Consider the following 26589-nt stretch of genomic DNA (forward strand, 5'->3'; position numbering starts at 1 on the left):
CAGGGCTCAACGGTCAGCGGGGGGGGAAGAGGGGCACAGGTGAAAGGGCGCCGGGCGGCGGGCCTGCCCGCCCGAGGAGGCGCCGCCTCCCCCCACGCCTCCCGGCCGCGCCTACCGTCGCCTTGCCAAACGCGCTCTCGAGCCGGGCGCGTTTTGTCCCGGCCGCCGCGCCGTAGCGGGGCGGTGTTGATCGGCCTCGAGCAGCGGGAAGGGGCGGCGGCAGCGGCGGCGCGCGGCGGGTGAGTGGAGCGGTCGTTGGGAGCCGCGGCTGTTGGAGCCCCCCCCCCCCCCCCCCGGGCGGCTCCACCGGGCACCTCGACCGGGCACCTCGGGGTCGCGGAGCTGGGCCGGGCGCTGACGGGTGTCTCCCCTCAGAGCAGCGTAGCGAGGCAGCGAGCTTATTCGGTAAATAAAGCGGCCCGGGAGGGTTTTTTTTTTTTTCCATCGGCACGGCAAAACGCGTGCGCAAACGTGCGCTCAGGGTTTTTTCCCCCCCTTTCTTTCTTCCCCGTTACGTCCACGCAGAATTTTGTTATTTCCTCTTTTCCCCGTCCTCTTCGCCGCCGTTAGAGCAGGAGCTGGGAACCCGGCTGGGTGCACCCAGCCGTGTGTTTTGGAGGGGGGAGGGTGATGGGAGGTATGGTGCCAGACAGTTGTTTTAGGTGTTCTGCCTTTGACAAGCGCGTGGCTGTAAAGCTTCACATTGCATTTAGCGTTTCTGTCATAAACCTTTCTTTAGAAATACTTCCCGTTGTGTATATGCTGTCGAAGTATATTTTGGTGCTATTCTAGTTGTTTTTAAACACACATAAAAGCAGCAAGTAAAAGCAAAAACTGTGAATCCATAGCATAGGTAAATTGGTAAGTCTAGTGAAAGCAGATCTTGCCCAGTTCTGTTCCTATTCAGGCAGTGTACCTGTACAGTATAAGCTATTTCAGAGCATGTTCGTGCTTTCTCAGAAAACTATGTTATGCAAACAAGTCTTACGCTGTAAATATCACGTGTGAAACCGTAAGATGTATGTTAGTACAAAGTGATTAAAAGTCTCAAAATCCTTGTATTGATGAAATATCAAGCAGCAAAAGGTTGACATAGTAATGATGCCAACGCATCATTAGCAGTATTTTCTACAATTAATTTAAAATGCAGAATAGCTGTTACTTAGGCAAAATGACTTAAAATAACATTAAAACAGAAGGAAGCAATACTGAGTTAGGGCCTCCTACCAAACTTGGCTTGTATGTAGTGCCATGAATTTTTAAACCACAGCATTCTTTCAGGTTTTTGCACAAGTTAATTACAGTGCTTAATTCTAAACTTAGTATAATCTAATTGAGTTTTTTGAAGTCATCCTTTCTAATGTATTCTTTGCTCATGTTGGTGTTACTGAGATCAAAATCCCTTTTCTTGTTTCAGCCCAGACTTCTGTATGTAGAGCATGTACTGGCTTCCTCTCCATCCTCCTCCCTGCCCAGATAGGAACCAGTTACTAATTATTCAGTGATTTTTAGTAAATCTATTTCAGCAAAGAGAAGTTGAGGCTTTTGGCTACATTGGAAGTTTGCAAGAGGCACAGCATGGTAAATAATTTTAAATCAAGGATTCCTGTCAAGAATTTCAGGAGTTATACAAATGTCAAATAGAAAGTTTAACGCTATAGCTCTAGGAACTGTCCTTCCTTCTATCTCGTTTGATATTTTCTCTTACTGAGAGTCTTGAGAATCAGGAGAGTGCCTGTCTGCATTGAGTGTTTAAAGTCTACTTTTGAGTGTGTTACTTATCCAAATGCTTCTTCTCCCTTCTTCTCTTCCCGACCTACCAGGGAAGATAAAGATGAGTCTACGGAAGCAAACCCCTAGTGACTTTCTAAAGCAAATCATTGGACGGCCAGTTGTTGTAAAATTAAATTCTGGAGTTGATTATCGAGGTAAGTTCTCCCTCTGTTTCCCATACATCATAAGTCTATGATTTCATTGTCTGTGGAGGCTGGAACAGATGCAGTGCTTTGTAAAAGCAAGCAGTTTGACCCAAAATCTTGGAGTACATGAATGTAGATCTCAGAATGATAAGAAAAAGATCAGTTCTGGAGAAACAAATGAAAAAGAGGTAGATCTAGAAATTAAAATGACTTATCTAAATCATTAGCGTCTTTAGTCACAGATGATTAGACTGAAGTCTGGAGATGATTCCAAGTTTCTAAACTGAAATTGGTTTGAATTACAATTCCTGAAATTCCCAGGCAGTGCTCTTTCCAGTTCTCTGCTAGCCTCCTTGGTTAAAACCACCTTTTTCCTTCACCTTCCAGTTCTCCAACTCCTTGTATAGCTTGGTCCAGAAGAGCATTGAACAGTAAACTGCTTACCAAACTGCTGAACAGTCATAAGCCTACCTTTACAGCAGAGATGAAATGGAGTTATTTAGTTCTTAGTTAAACAACTGCCTAGACTTGTGTTGCATCAATACTCATCTCAATGAGGAGAAAGCTTTTTTTGTTTGACTTCTGCTCCTATATTTCCAGTGTGTTTCAAAGCAATCCAGCAGTTTTAGTCCAATACTTTTCAGCCCATTTGTAAATCTTCCTGAGCTGTATGTAGGATTACAGTTTTCCTAAGTAGTAAATAGAACTTCGCTGTTCAGTGAAGTGTCCTACTCCTTTTAGGATAAGACTGTCAGGTTGTCAGATTGTTTTAGTAGGATTCAAGATTACATGAAAAGTTTTGGTTTATCTCCTCTTCAACACAAGCTAGGCATTTTATTAGGGAATGATTTAAATGTTATGGACCTGCTACAGATCACTGCTTCAGAGATTTAATTCAGTTGGCTTCAGTTGGCCTTCTGATCCCTTCTGGTTCCTCTTTAGTGTCCCTCTCTGGCAACGATGTTAGCAATCTGTCATTTCTTTGAGAACTACATGTTCTGAGCACTTCTGAATGGGATCTTTGCCTGAAAAACTTCACTGCTTCTTGTCGGTCTTTGGCCCTTGTAAATTTTTTCTTGCAAGAGATTGTAGTAACAGCTGATTAAAGTCAATTAAAGCAAGTCATCATTTGCTTAAAAGTACACAGCATGCAGGGCTAAACTTGGTTTAGTTTTTGCATACACTATTTTCTTTATGAACTATTTTCTTTTGGTACCTTCTGCTCAGTAAGATGCATTTGTAGTTGCCGTGGATAAGCCACTCAACCTTTGTCTTCACTAGGCCTGGAACTCTACTAGTTTAATATGCCTACAGTCAGGCCTAGAAAGAGTTGACCCATAGTTCCTTTACACAGTGCTATTTGGCATTCGATTTTTTTCCTGTCTTCGTTATTTGTTCCTTCTGCTCTCCCTCCTTCCCACCAGCAGCCTCCTTTGATGTTTTCCTGCCAGAGTGCAGTTAAAAATAGTATACTGTTCTCATTTGAAAAATGCACACTCAATTCATTTTCTACAGAAATCCAACCAATATTTGTAAAAAAAAAAAAAAAAAAAAAAAAAACCCAAACATTAAAAAACCCAGCATCTCAGGTTTTTATTGCAGATCTATCTCAATTCTGCCTCTAGGCTGTGTTGCTAATTCTGTGTCTGTACCTCCACCCTCCTAGCCACTGTACATACAAACGTGACCTAATACAAGCGTTGCTGTGTAGCTGTAAAATGTCTTTATTCTCTGCCAAGGGCATGTACACATCTAAGGGAAAAAGCCCTAGGAAAGTGCACAGGTAATCAGTGGTAAATTAATATGTATGATTTCTATGTGTAGAGATGGATAGGTATATAGAACTGAAGATAAACTAGCCCGGGTAGGCGGTCACAATATTTGATAATGTTACTGGCCTGAGAGTAGAGAAAATACAAAGGGAAGGGAGAAGAGAGTGAAACAAGCATGAATGCACTCTAGGAGCAAAAGAGTCTGAAAATAATGCCATTTATGGCCCAGTGAATGATAGCTTAAAAAACATGCAGTCCAATTATAATTTTGGACAAACAGGTTTTTTTGCTTACTGGAGTGACTTGGAGCACTCTGGATTACTGGAGTGACTTGGAGCACTCTGGATTACTGGAGTGAGGGTTCTCCCTTTCATTTTGTTTTTATTTTTTGTGCATTTAATAGCACTTTGAACAGTTATTTTTCCCTGTTTGTGTAGCAACAGAGGAAAGAAAAACACATACAGGAAAATAACATTCCCCCAACCTTTACAAGTTGGCAGGAGAACTTAAATTCCTAATTGTTTAACGGAAGATATTACTATAACACTTCTGAAAAACAAGACTCTGTCCTAGAGGAGGATTCTGACCGGAGTTCTCCCCCCAAGCGCAGCCAATACATAGTATTTCTATGAGGAGCATATTTTATATTTGTGGGAAGATTTCAGTGTCATTTGAAAGCCTTTTGCCTTTTGAAAATTATACAGAATTTTGTTTACACAAAAAAAGGCTTGCAGCCAACGTTCTTCTAGTTCTGTAGGCATGAAAAGAAGAAATCTGAAAGCCTGCCTATGGTGTCCTTTATTAACAGGGCTATTTTTCAGATAAATTTTGATGAAAACTCGATTTACATAGTCTTGTCCTTAGTTCAGTCGGTTACAATTAATGTCACAGGTTCTTTTCAGGTATGTGTCTTAAAACACAAGCAATAAGGGACCTCAAACTTTCAAAGTGAAAGTCTTTTGATCTTTTGAAAGTCGTGCCTCGATGACCCCACCTCTTTCCCCTCCCCATATCAAGTGATGATGAAATTGCTACCAGAGCCTGGGGTTCCTCATTCCTAGCCTAATTCTTTTAAGAGTACTCTGACCAACCGACTCATCTAGAGAAGCTTTGGTTTTTATTTTATTAGGAAGATATAGTTTTTTCTGTACTGTTCAAATCCCATGCATTTTTACTTATTTTAAGATACATTTAAATTGATTGACTTTTAACTGTCACTCACTTCAGGTGTCCTGGCTTGCCTGGATGGGTATATGAATATAGCTCTGGAACAGACAGAAGAATATGTAAATGGACAATTAAAGAACAAGTATGGGGACGCATTTATCCGAGGAAATAATGGTAACTTTCTCCCTGTATTATTGCTCATAAGAAGATTGTGTTTGATGTTTATTTCTGAATTTGAGGAGTGGCTGAGGTGTAAGTAAGTGGCTGCCTGTAGCTTCAGGCTTTCTTGGAAACCTTAATGTGTTTATGTTCTGTAGTGCCTCTTTACAGTGTCTGTGCTCCTCATCATTCCTGTGTTCCTTTTTCTCTCTGAACCTGAAGTTCTTTTAAAGAAGCATGCTCTTTTCTAGCCTTCCTTAGAACTCAGTTTCCTGATGTCTGGCAGGTTTACCCTTGTGTACTTATTGCCTCGTTAGGTGGCTTCTGCTCCATAGAAGTTTCTCAGTTTTGCTAAGTAAACTATTGTGTAAATTTATGATACAGTACAGATACCGATGGCAGAAAATCACGCCAATACTTACACCTCAATATCGAGCCTTTGAATGTCCGAGTGTAGTGGGTGGCTTTTAGTCCACCTCAAGGACAATTAACATCCTGCTTCACTACGAGACAGACTTGCTTGTAATTACAGATTGAGGAGCACCCCAGGCTGCTGAAATGGGACTGTGGTGTCTTAGTAATACAGCCGTAGTAATACAGCCTTAGTTACACTGTAATAGCAGGCATGCCAGGGAGAAGAATATCTAAAACTAAACAGGGGTTCACAAGTCAGATGTGAAGAAACTGGGGGAGAAGGTAAATGAAGCAGAGTTAGACCAAGCTACTCAAGAAGAAAATGGAGGGAGGGAAAGAGGGAATAAAAAGAACCAGTAACTGAATTCCATGGTACATAAAGAGACAAGGAGATTGTGGTACCAGTGAAAGATGTTATGCTGTTGTGGAAGGAGGAACAATCCTTGAATAAGGCCAAATGCTTTTTTTGCAAGGAATTTGGATTATTAAGGTAAGGAGCGCAGTGACAGAGAGCTCCAGCTCCAGAGAGCTGGAGAATCAATTATAGAAATAACCTATGTTAAAAGTTAAAACAAATGGATGAGGGGGCAGAAGACTGAAGAACAGGCTGGGCAGAGAAGTTAGACATCGCAGGTACAGTAGCATGATTTGTATTCTAATTTCATGATGTGAGCATTCAAAATGCATTTTTTTATGGCTCCAGCCCAAAGGAAAAACACTCCTAAAAAGCGTATGGGAAATGTTGTATTACATGATGTTTTGGTATCACCAGTAAAGTAGGTGGAATACGTCAGCTGCTGCTATCGTTAGCTTTGCCATAAGTGCTTGGGATTTGCCCTTTTGGTGGAAGAGCAGAACTTTATTTCTGACACCCTTACTCTCTGCTGCTTAGAAACTCTCTCATGCACTCCTCAGTAATGCTGCAGGACAGCTGACTGTATTTTCCCTCTGTTCAGCCTGCATCTGTTGGGGTATACAGTTTGGCTATCAATATAATATCAAAACAAAATAATATATAGCGCTGATAGCATTTCTTGAAACCTGATTTTACAGATTTCCTGACTTTGCTCATGCTGAATGGGATTCGTTATGCTTTATTTTACCAAGCAATGGAAATAAGATGTTTTAAATGAACAAGCTTCTGTACCTTGTTTACCAAGGCGCTCTTATGTGTGTCACTTTCTCCTTTTCACAGTTCTGTACATAAGCACACAGAAGAGGAGGATGTGAAGATGCCAGAGGGAGGCTATTTTGTACTTCTGAACCTCTCTGAATTGATGAGCCTGATTTGATTTGTAGTTAATAATTCATAGGTGAAATACACAGGTGTTTAAATATATTTTTTAATAAATGTAAACCAGTGTAAACTTCTGGAATGTTTTTGTTTCAGTTTCAAAGCATTGCTTTGTTCCACTGTACAGAAAGAATAAAAATAAAGTATGTAGTAGTGCTGCAAGACAAATTCAAAGCAACAGCTCATTTGATTGGAAGGTAAGCAAGCACAGCATAATTACAAATAGGAGTCTTGTACTGATGGCAAAACAATAGTTTAACTGAGGTTAGGAACGGATAAACTAATATTTTGGTTAAAATGATGTGTACCTTTTGGAAAACAGAGGGTCACTTTTAAATACCAATCTGTGGTAAGAGTCATTGGGTAAAAAGTTCAGGCCAACTGTTAAATTAGCCAAAAAAATCTTGAACTGTGGATTTGAATCAGGGGATGTAACAGTGACACTTCAACAATAGGGGTGGGGAAAGAATTGAATCAAATGGAAGAAAAGCCCTAAGGGTTAGTGCTGTGCCAGCTGCTGGAGTCAGTCACCAGTGAAAAGCTCTCAGTTGGTATGCCAACACAGCTAGCAGCTGCTTCCATGTCCTACCTCTGCTTTCTACTCCCTCTGCATCCCCCGCCCTTGCAGTTACTTTTTTTTTTTTTTGCATGTCTCTGCAAAACACAAAGAACTTATTCAATAAAAAGCATTTTTAACTAATTTTTTAACTAAAGCTATTCCTGAAAACAGATTGGGAGTCTTAACCAAAAAATAAAAAAAAATTATGTAAACACATAATGTGTGTTCTGTTTAGATAGTCCATTCTTATTCTCCCGTCTCCTTCCTCCCAGCCTAGTACAATACATATACTCTTTCTTCACATGCTAGCCAGAAACGTAAATGAATGTATCGAGCTCAGTGAGTATATCCGTTCAGTTTTACATAGATGCTTCTATCAGTTTGTAAAATATCTTTTCTCCTTTTATTGAGTCAGGCAAGAAAAAGTGCGAATGTTCAGATACTTCTTAGTCCAAGTGACACTGCACTTAACACCCAGAATTTCAGAATGTTTTCTTGTTGCTCAGGACAAAGTTACAACTTAGGGTAATGTGCCTCATGGTGAGGTTATCTACCCATTTTTTTTAATGAGTTTTCTGAAGCCCTGCTTTATTCTTTGGGCAGTTTGTGGTGCCTTTGGGAACAAAAAATACTTCTAATTGTGGATGAATGAACACAGGACAATTGTGTGAATGTAACATTAGTCCATTCTTTCCAAGTACCAGTAGTTCTAATGCAAATAGGAAATAGTAACATTTCCATTATCCAAGGGAAGGGTATGCAGGTTGCTTTCTTTTTTTAAAAAAAAACACAATCAGGGAATAATTCCAAATTATTTTGCAATTAATAGTTAATCTTTCTACACAAAGTACTTCAGAAGCCTCTACAGAGCACGCAAATAAAGACACCACTTTATTATATGCTTCAATAAAATTTATCATTTTTTGACAAGGGCTTGAAAAGGGTCCAGGATGTAAGTACGAATCACCAGTTTGCTCTTTCTAAGTGATTTTAAAAAAAGAGAAAGATGTGCCTCCAAGAGGAGCATGCAGTTTCTCATTTGTTTTGTCAGCTATGTACAGCTGGCAGGTTACTGTGTCCTTTCAGTCCCTGTTTTAAGAGTAGTTAATTCTGTTTATTCTTTCTTCCTCCTCCACCTTTCTCCCCCTTGTCCACCTATCCAACTGTGGCTACATATTTTGCATAGCATTTGTTTTAGTCTCAACTCTCTGTATCCCTAATTTTGTAATAGCAGTTCTGTTTCTACAAGCCTAGTTACGGAACAGCTTTCAATTGCGAACTGCTATTTCAAAAGGTAGTTCTGAAATGGCATCTAAATGCACGGTCTGCTCACCCATATTAAACACTGACCTTCATAAATACTCCATAGTTCAAATGCTGAGATTGTGTAATGTAGTCTAGGTCATGAAGTTAGTAGGGAGTATTTTTTCAGTGGTGAAAAATGTATCAGGCACTACTCACCATGCGACGTAGATAAGAAATTTCATGCTAAAGAGGAGTGATTACAATTCATAGTTAAATTTCAAAAGAAAAGGAGTTAAACATCTAATTTGCACACTTGCTGACCTTTATGTACATTTTGCAAGCCTTAATTCAATTTGAGTTCAGATGAAGTGAATGTTTAATTTTGTCTTCAGTTAGGAATTAGAATGGATGTAGTTCATTTTAAGTTGGTTAGAACATTCATCTTGGATTTATTTCACTTATCTTTTGGATTTTGTTTTGACTTTCTGTGTTCTGGATCACAACATACCAGTTGTAAGTAAATCAGACACTGGACAGTCAGTATCCAAAGTTTAAGTTTTAAGGTGAACTATCCCATTATATGTTTATGTAAACATGAAAGTAGACTGGTGTATTTCAGAAACTCTTCATATTTAAAAATGACTCAGCCTAATGTATGAAACTCTGTTTCTGTTGGGAGAAAGACCAGCAGCGACCACGTGCATTTTCTGTACTGACACAAGTGTTCTTAAAAGCATATCTTCACACACAAAGACAGTATTAGATACTAATGCTCATGCCCTTCATGTTATTTAGCTTACTATATTGTAATTCTCTTACCCTAGTATTTGTGTATAAAGCAATTTTATTTGTGGATTGAGCAGACAGTATATCATAATTAGGTTGAAAAAATATCCAGCATGTCTAGGTCAAGACTGAAAATGACACATTCCTGTAGCAACTTAAAAGCACTTGTCCATAGGAGAAATCACTTGTCTTAGAAAAGAGCATCCAAAATTAACAAACAAAAATTGCATGCAGTTCAAAGAATAAAGCTGCATTTATGTGCGTAAGTAGTAATTTTATGTGATGGGATCACTTCAGAAACTACAGCCATTCAGCCATTGCCCCACTCCTAACCCTTTTTCAAGCTTTCAGTTCAGACAGCCTCTAGAAAGAACAGTAACTCTGGATATGCTAAATCCCCACATCCAGTGTAAAAGCTTCTCATAAAAATCAAAACTGAAAAGCCAAACTAAGCCACATCTTACACAAAAAGCCTGGCCAAGAGTGACAATGCACCATATTCTACGGAAGCAAAAGAAAGGAAGGCAGAAAGAGGGACTAAATACTTACTGGGTGATAAAGGGGTCTGTGCAGTCAGAAGTCAGGTTACTACTAAGGCCTGCAGCACCCCTGAGTGCCCCTATATAAAGGGAGCAGAGCATGCTAGGAAAGGTTTGTTTTAAAGGCATATTCACTGATGACCAGTTAGTCTTACAATTTGTTTGCCACCTGGTTCCTAGTTCAAAGGGAATTGTATGAAAACTGCTCTGCACATTATTTATTTGAATTCTGTCCATCTTTTTTATGATGTTAAGATGACAAAACAGCTACCCAGAATCCATTTGGATATTACTTGCCCATTAAGTCTTAAGGTCCATGTGCAGTTCTAAAAGCAGGTTTTGCAACACCCTTAGCCTGACAGCTGTAGATTTCAACTGCATTGTTCACAAGAGTCAAAAATGTGTCAAAGTGTTTGCAAGTTGACAGTCTTAGAACATTTGAATGATGGTACCAGAGCAATGCAATGTGCCAGTCCATACCTGTGGCTAGTTCCAGCTCGTTGTTTTGGAAAGCAACGAGAGAGCCAGTAGTTTTAAAGTCTGAAGTTCCTGTGCCAAACTGTTCTCCAAGGCAGAGAAAGTGGACAGGGGTAAGCTTTCCTGAGCTGCGCAAGTTATGGTAGTCACCAAATAAAAGCTTTTTTAGGCTGAATTTGTAAGTGAATGGGGCTCACGAGGCCACATTATATGTTGGGGGTGTGTGTGTGTGTGCATATGTTTCAGTTCATTTCCACCAGTAACACGTGAATCTACTTGCCCACTTCAGCTCAGTTTGATAGAGGAATAGCAAAAATAGACAACTGGATAGAAACCGCAGGTCTTGCTAATGCTTTTACTGGAAGGTCAGTACCTTCCTTCTAAATAGGTATCAGAGAAACATCCTCTCTCCCCTGCTCTCCCAGACATAAAGCTACAGACATGCACAGATCAACCTTGAGATGCCACCTGGTAGGCGTTATTCTTCATTCTGCCTATGGAACTACTTTGGGTTTTTAACCCCTCTCTCTCTCTCCATTTAACTGTTGGACATTACTCTTAGTTTTAAAAATGACATGAAATTTTCTTAAATAAAATGGTGCTTCCAAGTTTGTTGGTTTAATTAGTTCCTTGTGATCTGGACTTAACTGTTGCCACCTCCTATCTCTCTACTTGTTGATCAATCTGTCCACTCATCTCTAACTCCCAAAACATCCTTTCAAGGACTGAGGTGGCTACTGGCTCACCAGGAAGGACTGCTTACTGGTCATAACCTCAATTATTGTGCAGTATCAAAGCATTTCTCAACCTGCCAGTGAAGCAACCAACTTACTCTTGTGTGACAGCTCTGGGTTGCTTACATCCATGACCGCGTTACACACTGTTCTTCACTGCAGCTGCGCCACACTTGCTGCCCCTGTTGTGCCCCTGATGATGTGGAGATGTAGATGCAATCTGTGAGAAGGAGAAAGTGTCTGCATCAAAGAGCCTGGAGTATTACTGATTCACAATCTTCCTGTGCACTACATCGATGACGTTTCAAGTTACATGGTCTATAGTTTATCACAGTTATCAAGCTATTACAGACCATGCACAATTTTCACTAACACTAAAATCCCAGCTGGGGGTTTGTTTTCTTCTATTCTAGAAATCTGCTACACGAACACTGCTGAGAAAACAGTTAACAGGGTGTAAGTTGTCTTAGTTCTCCAAGCCAGCTTCCTACTCGCACAGAAATTTATGTCAGGAAAAAGCCAAAACTCTCTCTAGTGACAGCAATGACATGTGATCTTTTCTTGTCTGTGTCTGGGCCCCATTGTCAGAGTGATATGCAGAGCCTGACTGAGCTCAAATGACTCCAGTAGGTCAAAGCTCTGTCCAGAAAAGGCTGAGGCAATGCTGTCCTGTTGGGTAATGCAACCGAAGGCTATGGAAAGGACTATATTTCTTATTGGAAACATATGCTTGTCATCTGGCATTAGAACTTGCAGTTCGAGGCTGCTGGTAGGTGCTCATGTCATAATAATGACTGTGACAGGATTTTTCCATCTCTAAGTGGAAGACGATTGTAACATTTGGTTTGGCTGCAGCTTTGAAACCACTGAGTTCTCGGCCTAAGAGCAGACAGTGAGGATGAACGCTGCGTAAGACTGTATTTCAAATCATCCCAGCAATTAGAGCTGTATCCGTGCAGCACTGTGCAGATCTCTCAGAGCTAACTCTGAATGAAGCTGGTATACCTGCATATAACACCTACATGGTGATGCGCAGCTGTTAGCTCCAGCTAGCTCCAGCTTCAGAAGCGAGCAGAACCACTGTTGTGCTGTGTTACATCCTATGCTGTTACAGCTGGGTTGGTTCTGGATCAAATTTGTTGGAAGCTCTTCTGCTTTCTCCCCTTATCTGTGGGGTGGAAGCACAGCCTCATGATGCAGAGTGCTGACTGCTACCTCGAACATCAGCTCTAGATCTGAACAGCTGGCATCGCTGCTTCAGGCTCTGCCTTCTCCCTGTGCTTGTTTTCCCCTCAGGTAAAAGCCACTGGAGGAATGGACCTTACTGAAGACTGCATAATGAAAACTTCTGCTCAGTGCGCAGCAGCAACTGAAGGAGACAACCATGCAATGCTGTAACACTATGCTGTGATTCAGAGACAGACACTTACCTGGAATACTATTTTCAGATCTTGTCACTGTATCAGAACGGCTGCAACAGGTTGGGTGGGTTCAAATGTTTTTCCTACAGATTGTTTTCTTCGGTATTACACTGGAATTAAAAGCAAGGGATAGTTTAACTTAGGAATAAGTTAATAAGGAATATCCACAAAAGACTGGCTGGTTTCAAGAAAGGATTACTCATTAATATAGCATTATTTGAATGTGCTCATTTTTTATACATAAAATATGGGTGATTGCAAATTGGAATAGAATAACGCAAATTATTCTTCCTTCCCTGCCCCCCAAACTACTACAGCTAAGACTCTCCATTTCCAAAGAAAGAAAGAAAAAAAGAGAAAGCAAAAGAAAGAAAAAGTGAAAGAGAAAGAAAAAGAAAGAACAAGTGAATGAATGAACAAATAAAAAGCCTTGCATTCTTTCTTGAAATTCAGTGGATTTAAGCCCTCCCTGAGACACAGAGGAGAGAGGTCTGCTGAGAGCCTGCTGCCACCGGCTTCCATACTTTTACAACAGTTAAACAGATGAAAGGTGGGCTGCCAGTGGTAATATCTTAGAGCCAACCCAGCGTCTTTTTTTTGCTTCCGAAAACAGCCTATAGGTTAGGGATGACTTCTGAGAATCGGTGGGGATTCTGCAATTCTGCCTTCAGTTTTTGGGAGAAGCCCCAGGCAGAGTTGATCACTGCATCTAGTCTGGCAGTGGTATGAACAACAGTGGCTGAAGCTATATGTGTAAAAAGCTCTGAGTTTTCCAGCCTAGCAAATATACATGGGTACTCTTGGTCACAGAGACAACTGAGACTGCCTAAAGCAGCCCACAGATACTCTCCTGAAGTGATGCTGTCCCTTGCCCTCTTCTTAAGAAAGCTTTGCTAATCTCCAGATCCAGTGGCTCCAATCCATCTATTTGCCTGAGACACTGCGACTCACCAGGAGTTAGAATTAGATGTCCTTTCGGGATTTGTGGCATTCACTGTCAAAAAGCAACAAAGTAATTCTTTTATTAACAAACCGATGTCATACTGGCATACAGAACAGATGTTTGCACAAGGCTGTGCGTAGCACGCGTACAGCTACGTCTGTTTTCAAGCTTTTTGGCTAGGACTAGTAGTCATTGTTCTTATCAGTGACCTAAGGACAAAAGGGTGAAATAAGGACAGGGTGGCAGCTTTTAATACAGTTTCCTGGCTCTGGTGGGTTTGTCAGATGTTAACGGTTACTCCTGGCACAGTCGGTGCGGGATGCACAGTCCAATGATTTCTAGCAGAATTTTGCTTTTACAGTCAAGTAACTCTCATGTAAACACAAGCGGTAAGACATTCAGATCAGAGGGTAACGCAGACTAAAGGGAGGGGGCTTGGTTTGTTTAGAAAATCTTCAATTATGGAAGGGGTGGAGGAGGAGGGAACGAGGGGAGGGCAGAGGGCGCAAGAAGAGTCCTCTCTCACTGCACCGCTCTAAAGGAATTTCAGGGTATCTCATACAAAACCCATGGCTTGGTGCTGTCCCCCCTGCCTGGCTAGTTGCCTTCATTTTCATTGCAGAAGCTTGGAGATAATAAAAGGGGTGGGTGGGATATGAAGAGGAAAACTAATACGATTAAGGCTGCATTGGGGCATTGACAGAGAGTTCCTGTAGGTCTTGGGTTTTAGCAGTAACAGCTGCTGCACTTCCCATTAGAGGAGAAAGTGAAGAACTTTCCTGAAAGGATGTTTCTCTGGCAGGCTGAGGGGAGCAACGGCAGAGAGGCCAGCGGAGTACGTGTCCAAGGTAAGCGAGCAGCGCCGGCACGGCCCAGGGCTGCGCAGGCCCTGGGGGGCTGAGGCCTCACTCCCCGCTCCGCGCTGTGAAGGGCGCAGGCACGCGGGTGGGGGGAGAGGCAGGGGGAGTCGCACATGCTGCCTGGGCAGCAGAAGAAAAGAAGTGCTGCTCAGAGGTACTTTTATGAGCTCCTGGGAGGAATCGCATCCAGCAAGGGAGACTGAAGTGTATCTAGAGGGGAGACTGACTCCACGAGAATGAGGGCATCCCACCTATGGTGCTGTAGGGGCTCAAATATTTAGCCGTGGCTCCTCTGAATCCCGCGAGCATCTCTGGCACACAGCTGATCGGAGTGACGACGCTGCATAGTAGATGGTTAAACTATATCCATCTGCTCCCTGCTTGAGGCTGGGAATAGAGTTTCATGTGCAGTGGCAGTTTTTTAGAAGCAGCTGGCAAGTTTTAGAAGTCATGTAAATGGAGGTGCAAGCTAGACCCCCTCAGTCTCTAATTTCCTTTTATTTACACCTACTTACTGACTAAGTGTAAGGTAACCTAAGCCAGGAAAATTTGCACATTGAGAAGATGTTAGAAAGAGCTGCATTAAAAGCAGCACCACCTGCTTTAAGATTCACATTACCACGCACGATAAATACTGTGTGCTCATTCTTCATCTTCACTTTCAAATGCCTATACTGAAAAACAGGAATTACAAAATGCAGTCCATCCATCTAATCTGCAAATGTTTTGTGCCAAATCTGAGAGATACTGAAGTCACGGCATACTGAATTTATTAAACTTCTGTAATGTCAAGAAAAATGTTTGCTCGGATTAAATATTGGAGAATAAGGAGAAATCTTAGCGTTAGCCAAAATGGCTACATGTTTATCTTAGGCTTCTAGTGCTAGTTTCCAAGACAGTATCTCTGATGTCTTATAATCAACAAAGAGTTTTGGCAGAGAAGGACAAACTAAAATGCTGCTGGAATGTCAAATACGGGTGGGTATAGTTAGCACAGACATTCTGGCGGTCGCAGGCAGCCCTGCATCTCCAAGACTTGAAGCACTGGCTGTTAGAAGATGTTTTGTGCTTACGCAGGTCACAGGGAGGTCCAGAGATGTGTTCTCTCTGCACACGGCCAGGCAGCAATGGGACATAGCCCCGTGCTGTCTCTGTCTGCCAGCGGGCAGGGAGAGGCTCTGCTGTAGCACAAACCTTGCGAGGAACTGGGCACAGCTCAGTTTCCATGGAGTGGCTCTGCAGATCTAAGGGACACATATTTCCTCCTTTTCTGCCCATTGTGAAAGTTGTATATTTGGGCTGGGAATGGTAGAGGGTGCCGAGCTGACTTGTGAGTACGTCAGTACAGAGCCTTCTCCTCCTGTTAAAACATGACAAGAATTTTTAGAGCAAGTGTTTCTCAGCTAGTCACTCAATGGATGAATTCACAAGAAATGCATTCTCTTGTGGGGGTCTCTCCCTCCCAGCCTCACCAATTTACTTCAAAATGTGAAATCTGTGGATTGCCAGAGAGGGTCCACATGCCACAGAGATCATGTATTCTCCTTCGTTCAAAGGCTGTGGGAAAGGCTGTTCTAGAGCTCAGCTAATTCAAAGGTGACAGACACACTTGTGGACTGCAGCTGCCAGAAGTCACTGCTTTCAAGTTAACTCGCCTGTTGTTTTACTGATGTAAGATGGAGGATGGAAGGAAAGTCCACGTAGATATCATTGGATGGGCATGCACAACCCTGTGCTTGGTTTCATATGCCGCTGCCTTCTCTCATGGAGCGAGTCTTTCTGCCTGTACTGACATGATGCCGAGGCACATGAGAGCTCAGCTGCACAGTCCCAGGAACAACTACATTACCATCCACACCAATATGTCCTTCTTCTTCCCAGGCGACAAGGTACCAGGTAAGGAACAACAACTAATTTTATATCCTAGCACAGTCGTGGAAAAAGCCCTAAAGCAGTTATTAGTTCTACCTTGCGGCAGTTTTGTTGACAGATATTCAAATCACGTTCAGCCTTGACTCTAAATCCTGTGTAGTGAGCAAAGAAGTTTTCTGGTCTGTGCTCAGAGAAGCAATTATTTAAGATGAAATGCATCTAAAAAACAGATGAAGGCATCTAAGAAACACAAGATAACTAATCTCTGGTGATGACATTAACCTCTGTGAGAGATGGGAAGAAGATAACTTCCACATGGCACTGCTCTGTGTGAGGTATACCATATCTCTTATCACAGGGAAATGAATGTAATTACAGAGAGATTCTTCACCTGTTAGGTGTATAAAGTCTGGGCATTTTTGTCAGCAGTCATCAAGGCTGAAAGGATCACATTCTGCTTGCAGGCTCTTTGCCTAAGTTTTCTCAGGTGACGTCTGACTCCAGCTTTTCACCATGTTGAAGGCCAAATGTTTGCCGCTGGTAGGTTCAGATGCTTTGGGTGGGATTTATTCATCTCAACCATGTTTCAATCATACAGGAACTCACCACACACAATGGCACATGAGAGGCACCTTCAGAAGGTAAGTAACGTTGTCCGATTTCCACACTTGTCCAAGGATAGGATGAGTTGCCCCCTGTCACTGACTGGCTCTCTTCACTGTGTGTGAAGGTATCTAGGCGACAACCTTGACTCCTTGGTAGGTTGGGCAGGATGACTCCTCCCCAGCATCACTGCACCCGAGGAAGAAATAGACAGATCTGAGATCTACCTTTCTCCAGTCTGGCCGTTTGCCTGCTCACTTCTATTTAAACTAATTCTTCTCCAAGGACATCATGCAATCTTTAGCATCCATGCAGCGTGGTATACTCAAACCTCCCTCTTTAAAGATGGCTCCATGCTGTCTAACACACTCTGCTTAGCAGCTTATAATCAAAGGGGAAAAAAAGACTCAAGCAAATTGTGTGTAATTTCATACTACAAAGTCAAGAGTAAAGTCTGGTCTCCCGTGTCTAGCGTGTCCAAGACAGACTGTAAGGTTAAAGGCAGTAGGATTCTTTTTGTACAGAGTTTTCTTCTGATTTCAGTGGTACCAATGAAAATTTCACTGCAAATAATTCATCTGTGACACAAATCCCTTTATGCACCATGTTTTGTTTTGCAGTGACAGTGAGGAGCAGCCGGGATTTTATGGGCTTTTTGCTTCAAGCTCGCAAGGTGTCTAATGATGAAATTGCTGGCACGTTTGTTTTCATTCCTCCTGGTTCCAAACTGCTGACTTGTTTTGAAGATGGTGATACTGTCACCCACTCGGACAAATCACTGAAAAGAAACTTGTCCTTTGTGTGGAAAGCACCAGACCAGCCCATTGGAGACATCAAGTTTTTGTAAGAACATGTTGGTTCCTAACCAGAATTTGTGTCTTCTTAATTAAAAAGTTGGCTCTATTTTTCCCCTGAACTTGTCCAACACAGTGGTTTAATGTATCTTGAATCCCATACAGTTAAATACTTATCAAATGCTACAATGGTGTCCCAGCTGGTATATAAATTGCCCTTTATATCTGCTGGGTAGTGCTCCTTTTTATTTACATGGTCAGTATTTTCTCAGAATAAATACATCAGAAGATGACAGCCTAAGCACTTAGGAAATAGAAATAATAAGGCTAAAGAGAGAACTGTGATCACTTGCCCGACTTTCTAAATAACACAGCCCACAGGACCATCCTGCATACAGGATAATGTTGTGTATTATTTCCGTGATTTCTTTCAAATTTAGTGGGTTATTTTAAAGTTAAATATAAACAGAATTGTTCACAGTCAAAGTTACTGTTTTAAATCAAGTAATAAGAGAAAGCAAGCACTGAGTCAAAAATTGACCTCACTGCTCTGCATCAAAGTCCAAAACTGTCCAAATATTTTGGTTCTGTCTTGGAATGAAATTAAAAATTTTCTAACTGGCTGTTGTAGAGGAAGCACAGTGATTTTTCATTTTGGAGGAGATGAAATTGTTATGTATTGACTTCACAAAACCACTTAGAAGCTGCTTGGCCAGATCCTTGGCTGCTCCCCAAAACATAAGCTTCCCGGTGAGTCCCGTGGCTTGTGCATCTCATCGTGATTCAACATAAATTCATTGAAACAAATACGTTTCTGCTCAGCATGTCCATTTTGCCCACTGTTTTGCATTGAGGCAATACTATTAAAACGCTAAAACAAACAAAGCTAAAACAAACAGAAATAACTCAACGCCAACATTGCCTTTTTAGCAACCCACTGCAATTCTTCCCTGTCTTTTGGCCCCCCTAAATTTGGCTTCTAATAGCGTTTCCCCTTTCTCCATGCCATGCCAGGCCATGCCTCTGAACACAGGCCACTCTCTTCTCCGTGGAAACCTCCAGCCATCCTCTTCCCCGCTCTCTCCTCTCTCCGCAGCCAGCTCCTGTCCCCTCCTCCCTCTGTATCTGCTGTTGCCACTGCTCTCACATCTTCCTCCCTTCTTCTCCTGCAGAGTTTTTTTGCCGTTGTTTTCCACTCTTCCCCTCTGCTTCCTGCCAGGTTGCTGGGGCTTGTGCATTTGGGGGATTTCAGCTGGCCCCACTCAGAGCGGCACAAGAAGCAGCAGTTTCCCGCTCCAAAGATGCCAGAGGACAGCAGCGGCCCAACTCCACCTGGTTCCTACCGAGACTGTGAAAAGCTGAGGTTTCCATCCCCCCAAACTATTTATAAATTGATAAATTTTGGGGAGATTTAATGCAAATAGCAACAGACACATCCCAACAAGGGTGTTCCCCAGCCACGTTGTCAATCCTTCGTTCACAACTTATGTCAGAGCATCTGAAAAAATTCCTTTTAAGACATACAAATGGCTCATAAAAGTTGTTTAACAAAGGAAAACCAGGGCTGGTTTCCCCTTATCTCATTCTCAGAAGTAGTTGAGCCATCTGAGCTGAAATTCTTCAACAAATATCCAGCTTAAATAAGGCTGTCAGGATGAATGGTTAAAGATTGGTAAAATGCAGTTTTTGCACCTGGCAAAAAGCAGAGTGTTAGGCTGGCTCACATACTGAAGAGCTAAGAGAGAGTGCCCTTATTTTTTTCTACCTATGCTGCTGTTTGTACAAGTTACTTTGACTTTTTTTAATTAGTAAATACCACTGTTGTCTCCTTGCCTACGGAAGATTATAAGCAGAGCTATTCAAAGTTTTCCAAATGTACTTCTGTCAACACAGCAAATATAATAGCTTTCTTTTCATTTAAGTTCCCACACATTTTTTGACTGATCCTAATTATGAGTGATCCTTTCAATCAGTATCTTTCTTATGGGACCTGGTATCTTTTATTTGTAATAAAAAATGTGCGACGGGCTAACCCTTTAAAATATTTTTGTACTGCTTCTGCCTTTGGATTAAAGCATTCCTTTTGATTAGCTAAATGTTCTGATGTTTTATTAATGGTATAGAGTGAGTAAATCCTTGCATAATTATGTTTTTAACAGCATATCTGTAGTCCAGTCATACTTTGTTTACTGGGCAAAGATTGAATCTGCTACTGTGGCTCAACAAGTGCAAAACAAAACATCTGCTGAGAGCCATCAGAAGGCCAAGCCTCTAACCCCTGCACCCTTGCAAGAACTCACTGACCCACAAGTAACAGGTATGGCAACCAAAGGTATGTGTTTTGCTACTGACAGCTTCTATAGAGCATTCTGACAGCTTACTCCGTGCAACTGTTGAACGCAAGTGGCAAACAAGCGAGAGAGGCCCATTTAACTCTTGTAGCTGCTGGTGAGACCCACGGCGGCTGTGAAGAACTCCTTGAAGTGAGGGCATGTGTCAGCATTCAAGGTAACAGAGTCAGTCCCAAGGAGGGTACCAAAAGGATAAATAGAGTTGCTATATCTTACGATTTCATTGCAAACCCTAAAATACATCAACTTTTACTTAAACTCTCAGTTCCTGAAGACAAACAAGTGCAATTTGCAATACTGTATAAATAAAAGAGTACATTAGTCTCCAAATGAGACTGTTACCCTTCATGTATGTATTTATACAGCCTCTACTTAGTAAAATGCTCCACAAATTTAGACTTATATTAAAATCTGACAAGTTTCTTAACATTTCTGCCATAGCACCAAGGCTGAGCTTTAATTATTTTATATGAATATAATTTGGGCAGTGGGCTTTGTTGCTTTACCTTCCATCTCGGTTCCTATTTACAATTCAGTGATATAAAAATAAAAGTCACTATTATGATCCTTACTAGTAAATGTTAGCACCAAGGAGGGTTTGAAATAAACAAAACGAGGAAAATAAATAGACAATTTCTGTTCCTCTTATTTTGTGTGTTGCCTCTGTGTTTGACAAGGTTCTGCCTCTCCCACTGCGATGACCAGCTTCCCTCAATACACAAACACCCTGCCTGGGGGGCTGACTGGCACTGCTGCGACAGAAGTACTGGAGGCAGGTTTTGGTGTCCAGACCGATACACAGCCTGGTGCTGACCCAAAACTGTTGTCTCGGACTTTGCTGGGTGCCACGGCCTTGGCTGCATCCAGCAGAATTGGAGGAAGTAGCAATTTCAGTGGTCAAAGGCTGGAGCCATCACTTGCTTTCCAAGAACTGGGCATCCCAAGCGCTTTGCAAAGTTTCCTCTTCCAAGACTCTTCCACCAGCTACAGCACCTCTGACGGGTACTGCGAGAACACCAAATGTGATAGACTAGACAGTGGGAACAGCTATTTCTCCACGAGTGCTGAGGGAGGAAGTTAACGCTAGTTTCAGTGTGGCTGAATGAGGGGCTACGTAGGATGGTGTTTGTGGCTGTGGGGGAAAGTGAGAAGGTGTTTGCTTGCTTAACTTTTGAAAAAAATGATCCTTCAGAGACTGCACGTGACAGAAAGTGACAGTGAGACACTATTTCAAAACAATGAAAGAACAGACGTTCTCCTGATCATCTCAGTAGAGATGCCCAGCTAGGTGACAGAAAAATGTGATAAAAACTGAGAACTGATTGTTGCAATATTTTTCAGAAAGCATGTGCAAATATTCCAAGTTATGATGTACTTAGCAGAGCTTTTCCTCTAGCTGCAGGGAAAAGAATGGTTTTAAAGCAACTCGCAAATTTTGGCTTGAGGATGGCTACTCAGATGCAGAAGTCTTTGAGGGTTAGGGCCATATGGACTTTCATGCAGTGTTTTACACTGGGGATGCAAATGATGGGTATGGGAACAAATGATAAGACTTTAAAAACAGGGCTGTGTGTGGTGTGTGTGGACTGTGTGTATCATGAGGCTATTCTAGCAAGTGGCACTCATAATAAAATGTGTATACAGTAGACCTTGTAGATTCTTACTTTGTTCTTTTGAAGTGATAGACATAACATATTAACCTCGTCTTTCCTGTTTCAATATTTTAGAACACAAAGTATTGCCAGCGCTACCACAACACACTTGTGTTTGACATGCAGAGAAGGCGGGCAGGTAAGCACTGGAGATGGGGAGGGTGTCTTCTCCAGAGACAGTAATTGCTGGGAGCTGGTGAAAAGGCTAACAGAAGATGAGCGTAAAACCTCTCTACCACATCACAGCACCAAGCAGTACGTGTGGCTGTCATAACTGACTAAAACTACTTTGAGATTGTTAAGAATTTTAATTCTTAAATTTTAACTGGAAAATGTTTTTCATATCTGTTTTTTTTTTCCCTTTAAGCCTGCTGCTTGGGTTTCTAAGAGCCCCACTGTAGAAACAATCTAAAATAACTTTTCCGTATGTAGATATGACCATAACTACAGGCTGCTGGAAATTTGCATTGATTCCAGGAGGTGGAGATATTCTTTCCAGAAGTGCAGTGATCCTGATAGGTACTAGCCATTACATTTACCAAAGGCCTAAGGCTTCATCCTGCCAAGGCCAGGAAAGTTAAATGCTTTCTGAGGGACGACCCACATCTCTCTGTGAACATGACAGACCTATGTTCTCCTCAGCTTTAAAGCCTGATTTTCCCCAACAGTTTTAAGCCCTTCTTTCTGCTTAAAGCTCTTTAAAGCAGTCACCTCTTTGTGGTGTCAGTGTGGGGCTGTTCTGTAAATAAAGACTAAGACATTCAGCATGTGAGGTAATTTCATAAGAAGAAAACATGTTCCTTAATGTGCTCACACAAACACATCAGGAAGTGCAGTAAATGGGTACTTCTGCATAGGAATGCAGCAGTTCAAAACCAGCTTGATACTATGTAGGGAGCTCAATATCCTGTCTTCAGACCATTTACCTTTTTCTTTACAGGATTTAAGTTGTTCTTACTTGATGCCTAAATAAGTTGCTGTTCAGGGACAGAAAAGCCTAATGTCCCCTCCAGCTGTCACGAAAGATGCAAACCCAGAAACAGCGTCTCACTTTGTTCTAATTTATCATGGTGTAAATCGCAGTGGAGACAACTGAAGTCAGAACTCTTTCCCCACTGTGAAAACAGGGCAGGGTGAGAACGGTCTGGAGCCCATGGAGCGTTTGATGTCTTGTTCTAACATTGCTCTTCCTGCTTTACCTGCCAGTTGGGGACCCTCCTAGCCAAGCTGTGGAGGTAACTGTCTCCTAGGACATGCAGTACAGCTGCAAGTTCCTCTTTCAGAGGAAATATTCCCCCTTTCACTGCAAGGCAATTTACTGGAGCCCAGTGCAGTCCTTCTGGCTACTGCTGCTGCTTCCTGCTCGCATGTTCGCTGCTTCAGTGTTTTCAGGAAGGCGACCAGTGGTTATCCCTTTGATAGGCAGCAGTGTGTTTCCTTGCCCTCAGCCTGCGTTTCAGGTAGTGGTAGGATGTCAGGATGGAGCCCAGAGAGAACAAGGCAGCAAGCGGTATGGGAGCAGAGCCAGCAGAGGAGATTGAGTCGACCAGGAAGGCAGAGGTGGCGGTCAGCCAAAGGCTCAGGTCCACGGTCAGGTAAAGGCGAGCCCTGGTCTGAGATGGTTGCAACAGCTGGAGATGGCAGAAGGGATGAGCTGGTGAGAGAGTCATTCAGGAAGGGGTGACGAGGGGAGAGGGAGTCCGGAAAGGTGTAAAATGAGAGCAGCGTTGGGTGAGCGAATGGCTTTACTGAGGGAGGAATCATGAGCTGGAGAGGGCCTGCTGGAGATCAGGTAGAGAAGGGAAAAGACCACGAGAGATGGGAGAGAAAGTGGAGGACAGAGGTCAGGGGGGTTATTCAGATGGGGTTATAACAGGGGTTATTCAGATGGGAACTTGTCGAGAAGCTAGAAAGTGGGGGTAGCTTAAAGACATGGGAAACAATAGGGGAAGTCTAATAATCAGGTTAACAGGGAAGTCTGATAAGTAGGGGATGGAGAGAAAAAAAATAGCAAGCTAGATCAGGGTTGCAGGATGCCACAGGGAGAAGAGAGGTAACAGTCCAGAAAATAAAAGTGGAAGAGCCTCTACAGCAGCAAATAAGAGAGAAATATTTAATGAAGAAGAGGAAGATAGAGAACAAATATGGGAGAGACATGGAACATATGCATCTGGCATAGCCATGGAAAGAACTGAAGAAATGAGAGGACCAAGGGAAAGGAAGAGCTATTGTGCAAGGCGAGAAAAGAAGAGCATAGCAAAATTAAAATACTGAGAAATAAGGCAGAGGAGAAAGGAGAGAAGTAAAAAAAGAAAGAAGTAAAAGGGTGAAATAGGGCAAGGACTTGCAAGGAAACTCCATTTTCTATACCCAAGACCCCAATCCTGCAGTATATCCCTATGACACGACCTTCACATTTTGAGGGCAAGTGACCCATACACATGGAACATCAACTTTGTCAGCCAGCTGCTTTACAGTTTGCATATCAACAACTGAAATTATTGTATTTGCTGCCTACATTTTACTATCATCACCTTCACTTTCTTTAGAAATCATCTCTTCCACAAAGGATGCTTTGACCCTCCCCTACCTTGGTTCACAGCTTGCCAGGGTTCCTACCTCAGCTTTGTGCTCCTGTCAGACTGGCTTCCCAGCAAGATTTAGAAACTGTTAATGACAGTAGCGGGTGAGAGTTTCTCTGATGTAATTAATGGATGTGTGAAAAAGCCTGCTGGGCTGGACATGCTGAAGAAAAGCCAGCTACTAAGGGCCAGATCCAAATCTCAGTGGAGCCAAAGAAAAGACTCCAGTACCTTTCACGGGTTTTGGATTGGGCCTCAGGTGCACAGTGGGAGGAGGAAAATTCAGTGGGGGCCTCCTAAATTGTAAGACTGTCTCACAGTTGGTTTTGGATGATATCTGCAGCAAAGCCCGGACTGCAGAACTGGCAGGGGTGGCTGTCATTTTGTGACTGATAAAATAAGGTGCCTGGAACCAAGCAGAGGCCAAGGAATGAACAGGAGTAAGCAAGAACAGTAATTCACACTATAATGGGTGATTAGGCAACGGAGAGGCAGCAGACTTCAGACTGAGAAAGCAAAACAGTTTTGGGGAGAGCTCACAGGTTATATGTGACAGTCCAAAAATACTTGTGTCAAAGGTCTTCTGAAGTCCTCTGGGTACCTCCTCTCCATGGTTTGAGCCATGGTCTTGGAAAGGCAATCCTGAATGGGAGCAGGCTCACTGTGGCCCTAAACATGAAGTTTGGCTGGGAAGATCACACCTGTCCTTTCAGCATGACCTTGGCATCACTAAATGGGGGAATTGTTTATTAAGTGATTTTCTTTGTGATGGCAATGTCTGTGAAAAATACCACCACAACAGCAGTGGGAGCTGCAGACTTTTACTTATGCTAAGTAGTGACCTTCATCTTTGCCTGTGCCCTTCATCTCTGCCCATTCAACACGCTCTGCCCTGTGCCTATGGGACCACCTCCCATTGCCTCAGCTCTCATGACAATTGTGGTATGGAAAGAGCTGTGTTAAATCTAGCTTGTTTCCTAAAAGCTATGGAATAACCAGAGGATGAAACAGGGTTATTCCAAGGCCGGGGGGACACTGAACCCGAAATACAGAGCTGAACTACACAGTGAAGCTGCTAGTGGGTGAGAACCTAATTGGCTTCCTTCCTGTTGCCTCACTGGCTATTTTATTGTGCTTTTGCTTTCAAAGGTGAGTACTGAGAACTGGGCTGTCTTGAAAACCTCCCTGTATGCAACAGCTTCTCGTTCTGCCCCACATGTACACACTCACCTGCTTGAAACGGCTGTGACAACAGCCCAGTTTGGCAATTCAGATACTGCCAGCAATTTGTCATCAGCTTCAAGGCAAATGGTGGAAAGAAAGCCAGCACTGCAGCCAGAGGAGGCAGGCTCCAGGGGCAAAGAGGAGGAGGAGGTTGGAGAGGAGGTGGCTGGGAATACACTGTCGTGGGTGACCAGACCGGTTCCTGAGTCTGCTGTTCCTGGGAAGGGGCAAGACTCTGGCAGAGGGACTCGACTCATAGCAGCCCAACTTGGCATCCTCCTTGTCTGCACAGCTGTCCTGGGCCTGGCTCTGGCAGCTGGGCTGCGCTGCCTCTATGCCCAATTTTGCCACAAGCGGACAGAAGTGTCCTTCAGTGAACCAGACAACAACGTTATCACCGTGAGAGAAAACGGGGAGATGATGCACTTCCGAAAGATCCGGGAGAACAGCTTCGTGCTGGTTCAGGCCGAGTATAACTGGATCAGCCCTTCAGGCAGCAGGAAAAAGACCATAATCTAGACATCTGCAACACTTAAAACATTGCTACGTAGGTGAGCCAGCTGCTTCTGCAGGTGAATGTGACTAATGCCTAACACACATTACAGGAAGCAGTAGTTTATCTCCTGTATGTGCAGCCGTATAGATAAACAAACTCCAGCTGGGAAATGGTGGGGATACGCATGTTTGTTTTGATCATGATACAGATGCAGCAAGTTCAGACAGAGGTGGTAGTCAAAAAAAATCTAAATTAGAGCTGCTAAGAAAATAAAAGTAGATAGATTGCTCTGTGTGTTACACTTACCACAATTAATATTGCATACCTGCTCATTAATTGTGTCTTTGCGGCCATTACACTTCCTCTGTTGCCTTAAGGGTGTAGCCAAAAATAGAAAATCTTCTTCTGCACTGTGGTGTTGTCTCCTGTTTAATCTCAGCAAAAGTTTCTAGTGTTATGCTTTCCTCTCCTTTCTAGGAACCAGAAACCCCTGATTTAAACCACTACTCTCGTTTAGAAGTTTATACATTTGATTTCTATACATTTGATTCTCAGATCACAAAATACTTGTCAGTGGATTTTAAGTTCCTATTTGAAAACAAAAAGCAATAGCTCATTAGTGGAGTACATTGATCCGAAGAACGCAGGTCCTCCTCACATTGCTGAATTGATCTATGGGAATGAAACAGAGGGTGGCAGACGCCCGCTTTTGGGGGAGAAACATGT

General features: G+C 42.6%; 3 protein-coding genes across 4 annotated transcripts in view; 2 read left to right on the top strand and 1 right to left on the bottom strand.

Moving 5' to 3' along the window:
• The first annotated feature begins 109 nt into the window (after nt 1–109).
• On the top strand, nt 110–6802 carry LSM6 (LSM6 homolog, U6 small nuclear RNA and mRNA degradation associated). Of its 2 annotated transcripts, none has more exons than XM_068942222.1 (4): nt 110–239; nt 1824–1928; nt 4919–5032; nt 6627–6802. In XM_068942222.1, exons 2-4 carry the CDS (start codon nt 1835–1837, stop codon nt 6659–6661), a joined length of 243 nt encoding a protein of 80 aa, XP_068798323.1. In that variant the 5' UTR covers nt 110–239; nt 1824–1834; the 3' UTR covers nt 6662–6802. The 2 variants fall into 2 exon arrangements, with proteins under 2 accessions (XP_068798323.1, XP_009687554.1); XM_009689259.2 differs by having other exon boundaries at nt 173–405.
• A 4452-nt stretch (nt 6803–11254) lies between these two features.
• SLC10A7 (solute carrier family 10 member 7) overlaps nt 11255–26589 on the bottom strand; it is a 181883-nt gene continuing 166548 nt past the window's right edge. Inside the window, exons 14-15 of the transcript XR_011140948.1 lie at nt 12496–12596; nt 11255–11285 (exon numbers count right to left, since the gene is read on the bottom strand). The gene's annotated coding sequence lies outside the window, so the exon portion shown is untranslated. The remainder of the gene's footprint in view (nt 11286–12495; nt 12597–26589) is intronic.
• On the top strand, nt 12467–26160 carry REELD1 (reeler domain containing 1). The gene is made up of 8 exons (XM_009689397.2): nt 12467–12550; nt 14232–14277; nt 15966–16185; nt 17385–17607; nt 19718–19875; nt 20587–20911; nt 21637–21700; nt 25293–26160. Exons 3-8 carry the CDS (start codon nt 15966–15968, stop codon nt 25884–25886), a joined length of 1584 nt encoding a protein of 527 aa, XP_009687692.1. The 5' UTR covers nt 12467–12550; nt 14232–14277; the 3' UTR covers nt 25887–26160.

The sequence above is a fragment of the Struthio camelus genome, chromosome 4, assembly GCF_040807025.1.
Source record: "Struthio camelus isolate bStrCam1 chromosome 4, bStrCam1.hap1, whole genome shotgun sequence".
Taxonomy (NCBI): domain Eukaryota; kingdom Metazoa; phylum Chordata; class Aves; order Struthioniformes; family Struthionidae; genus Struthio; species Struthio camelus.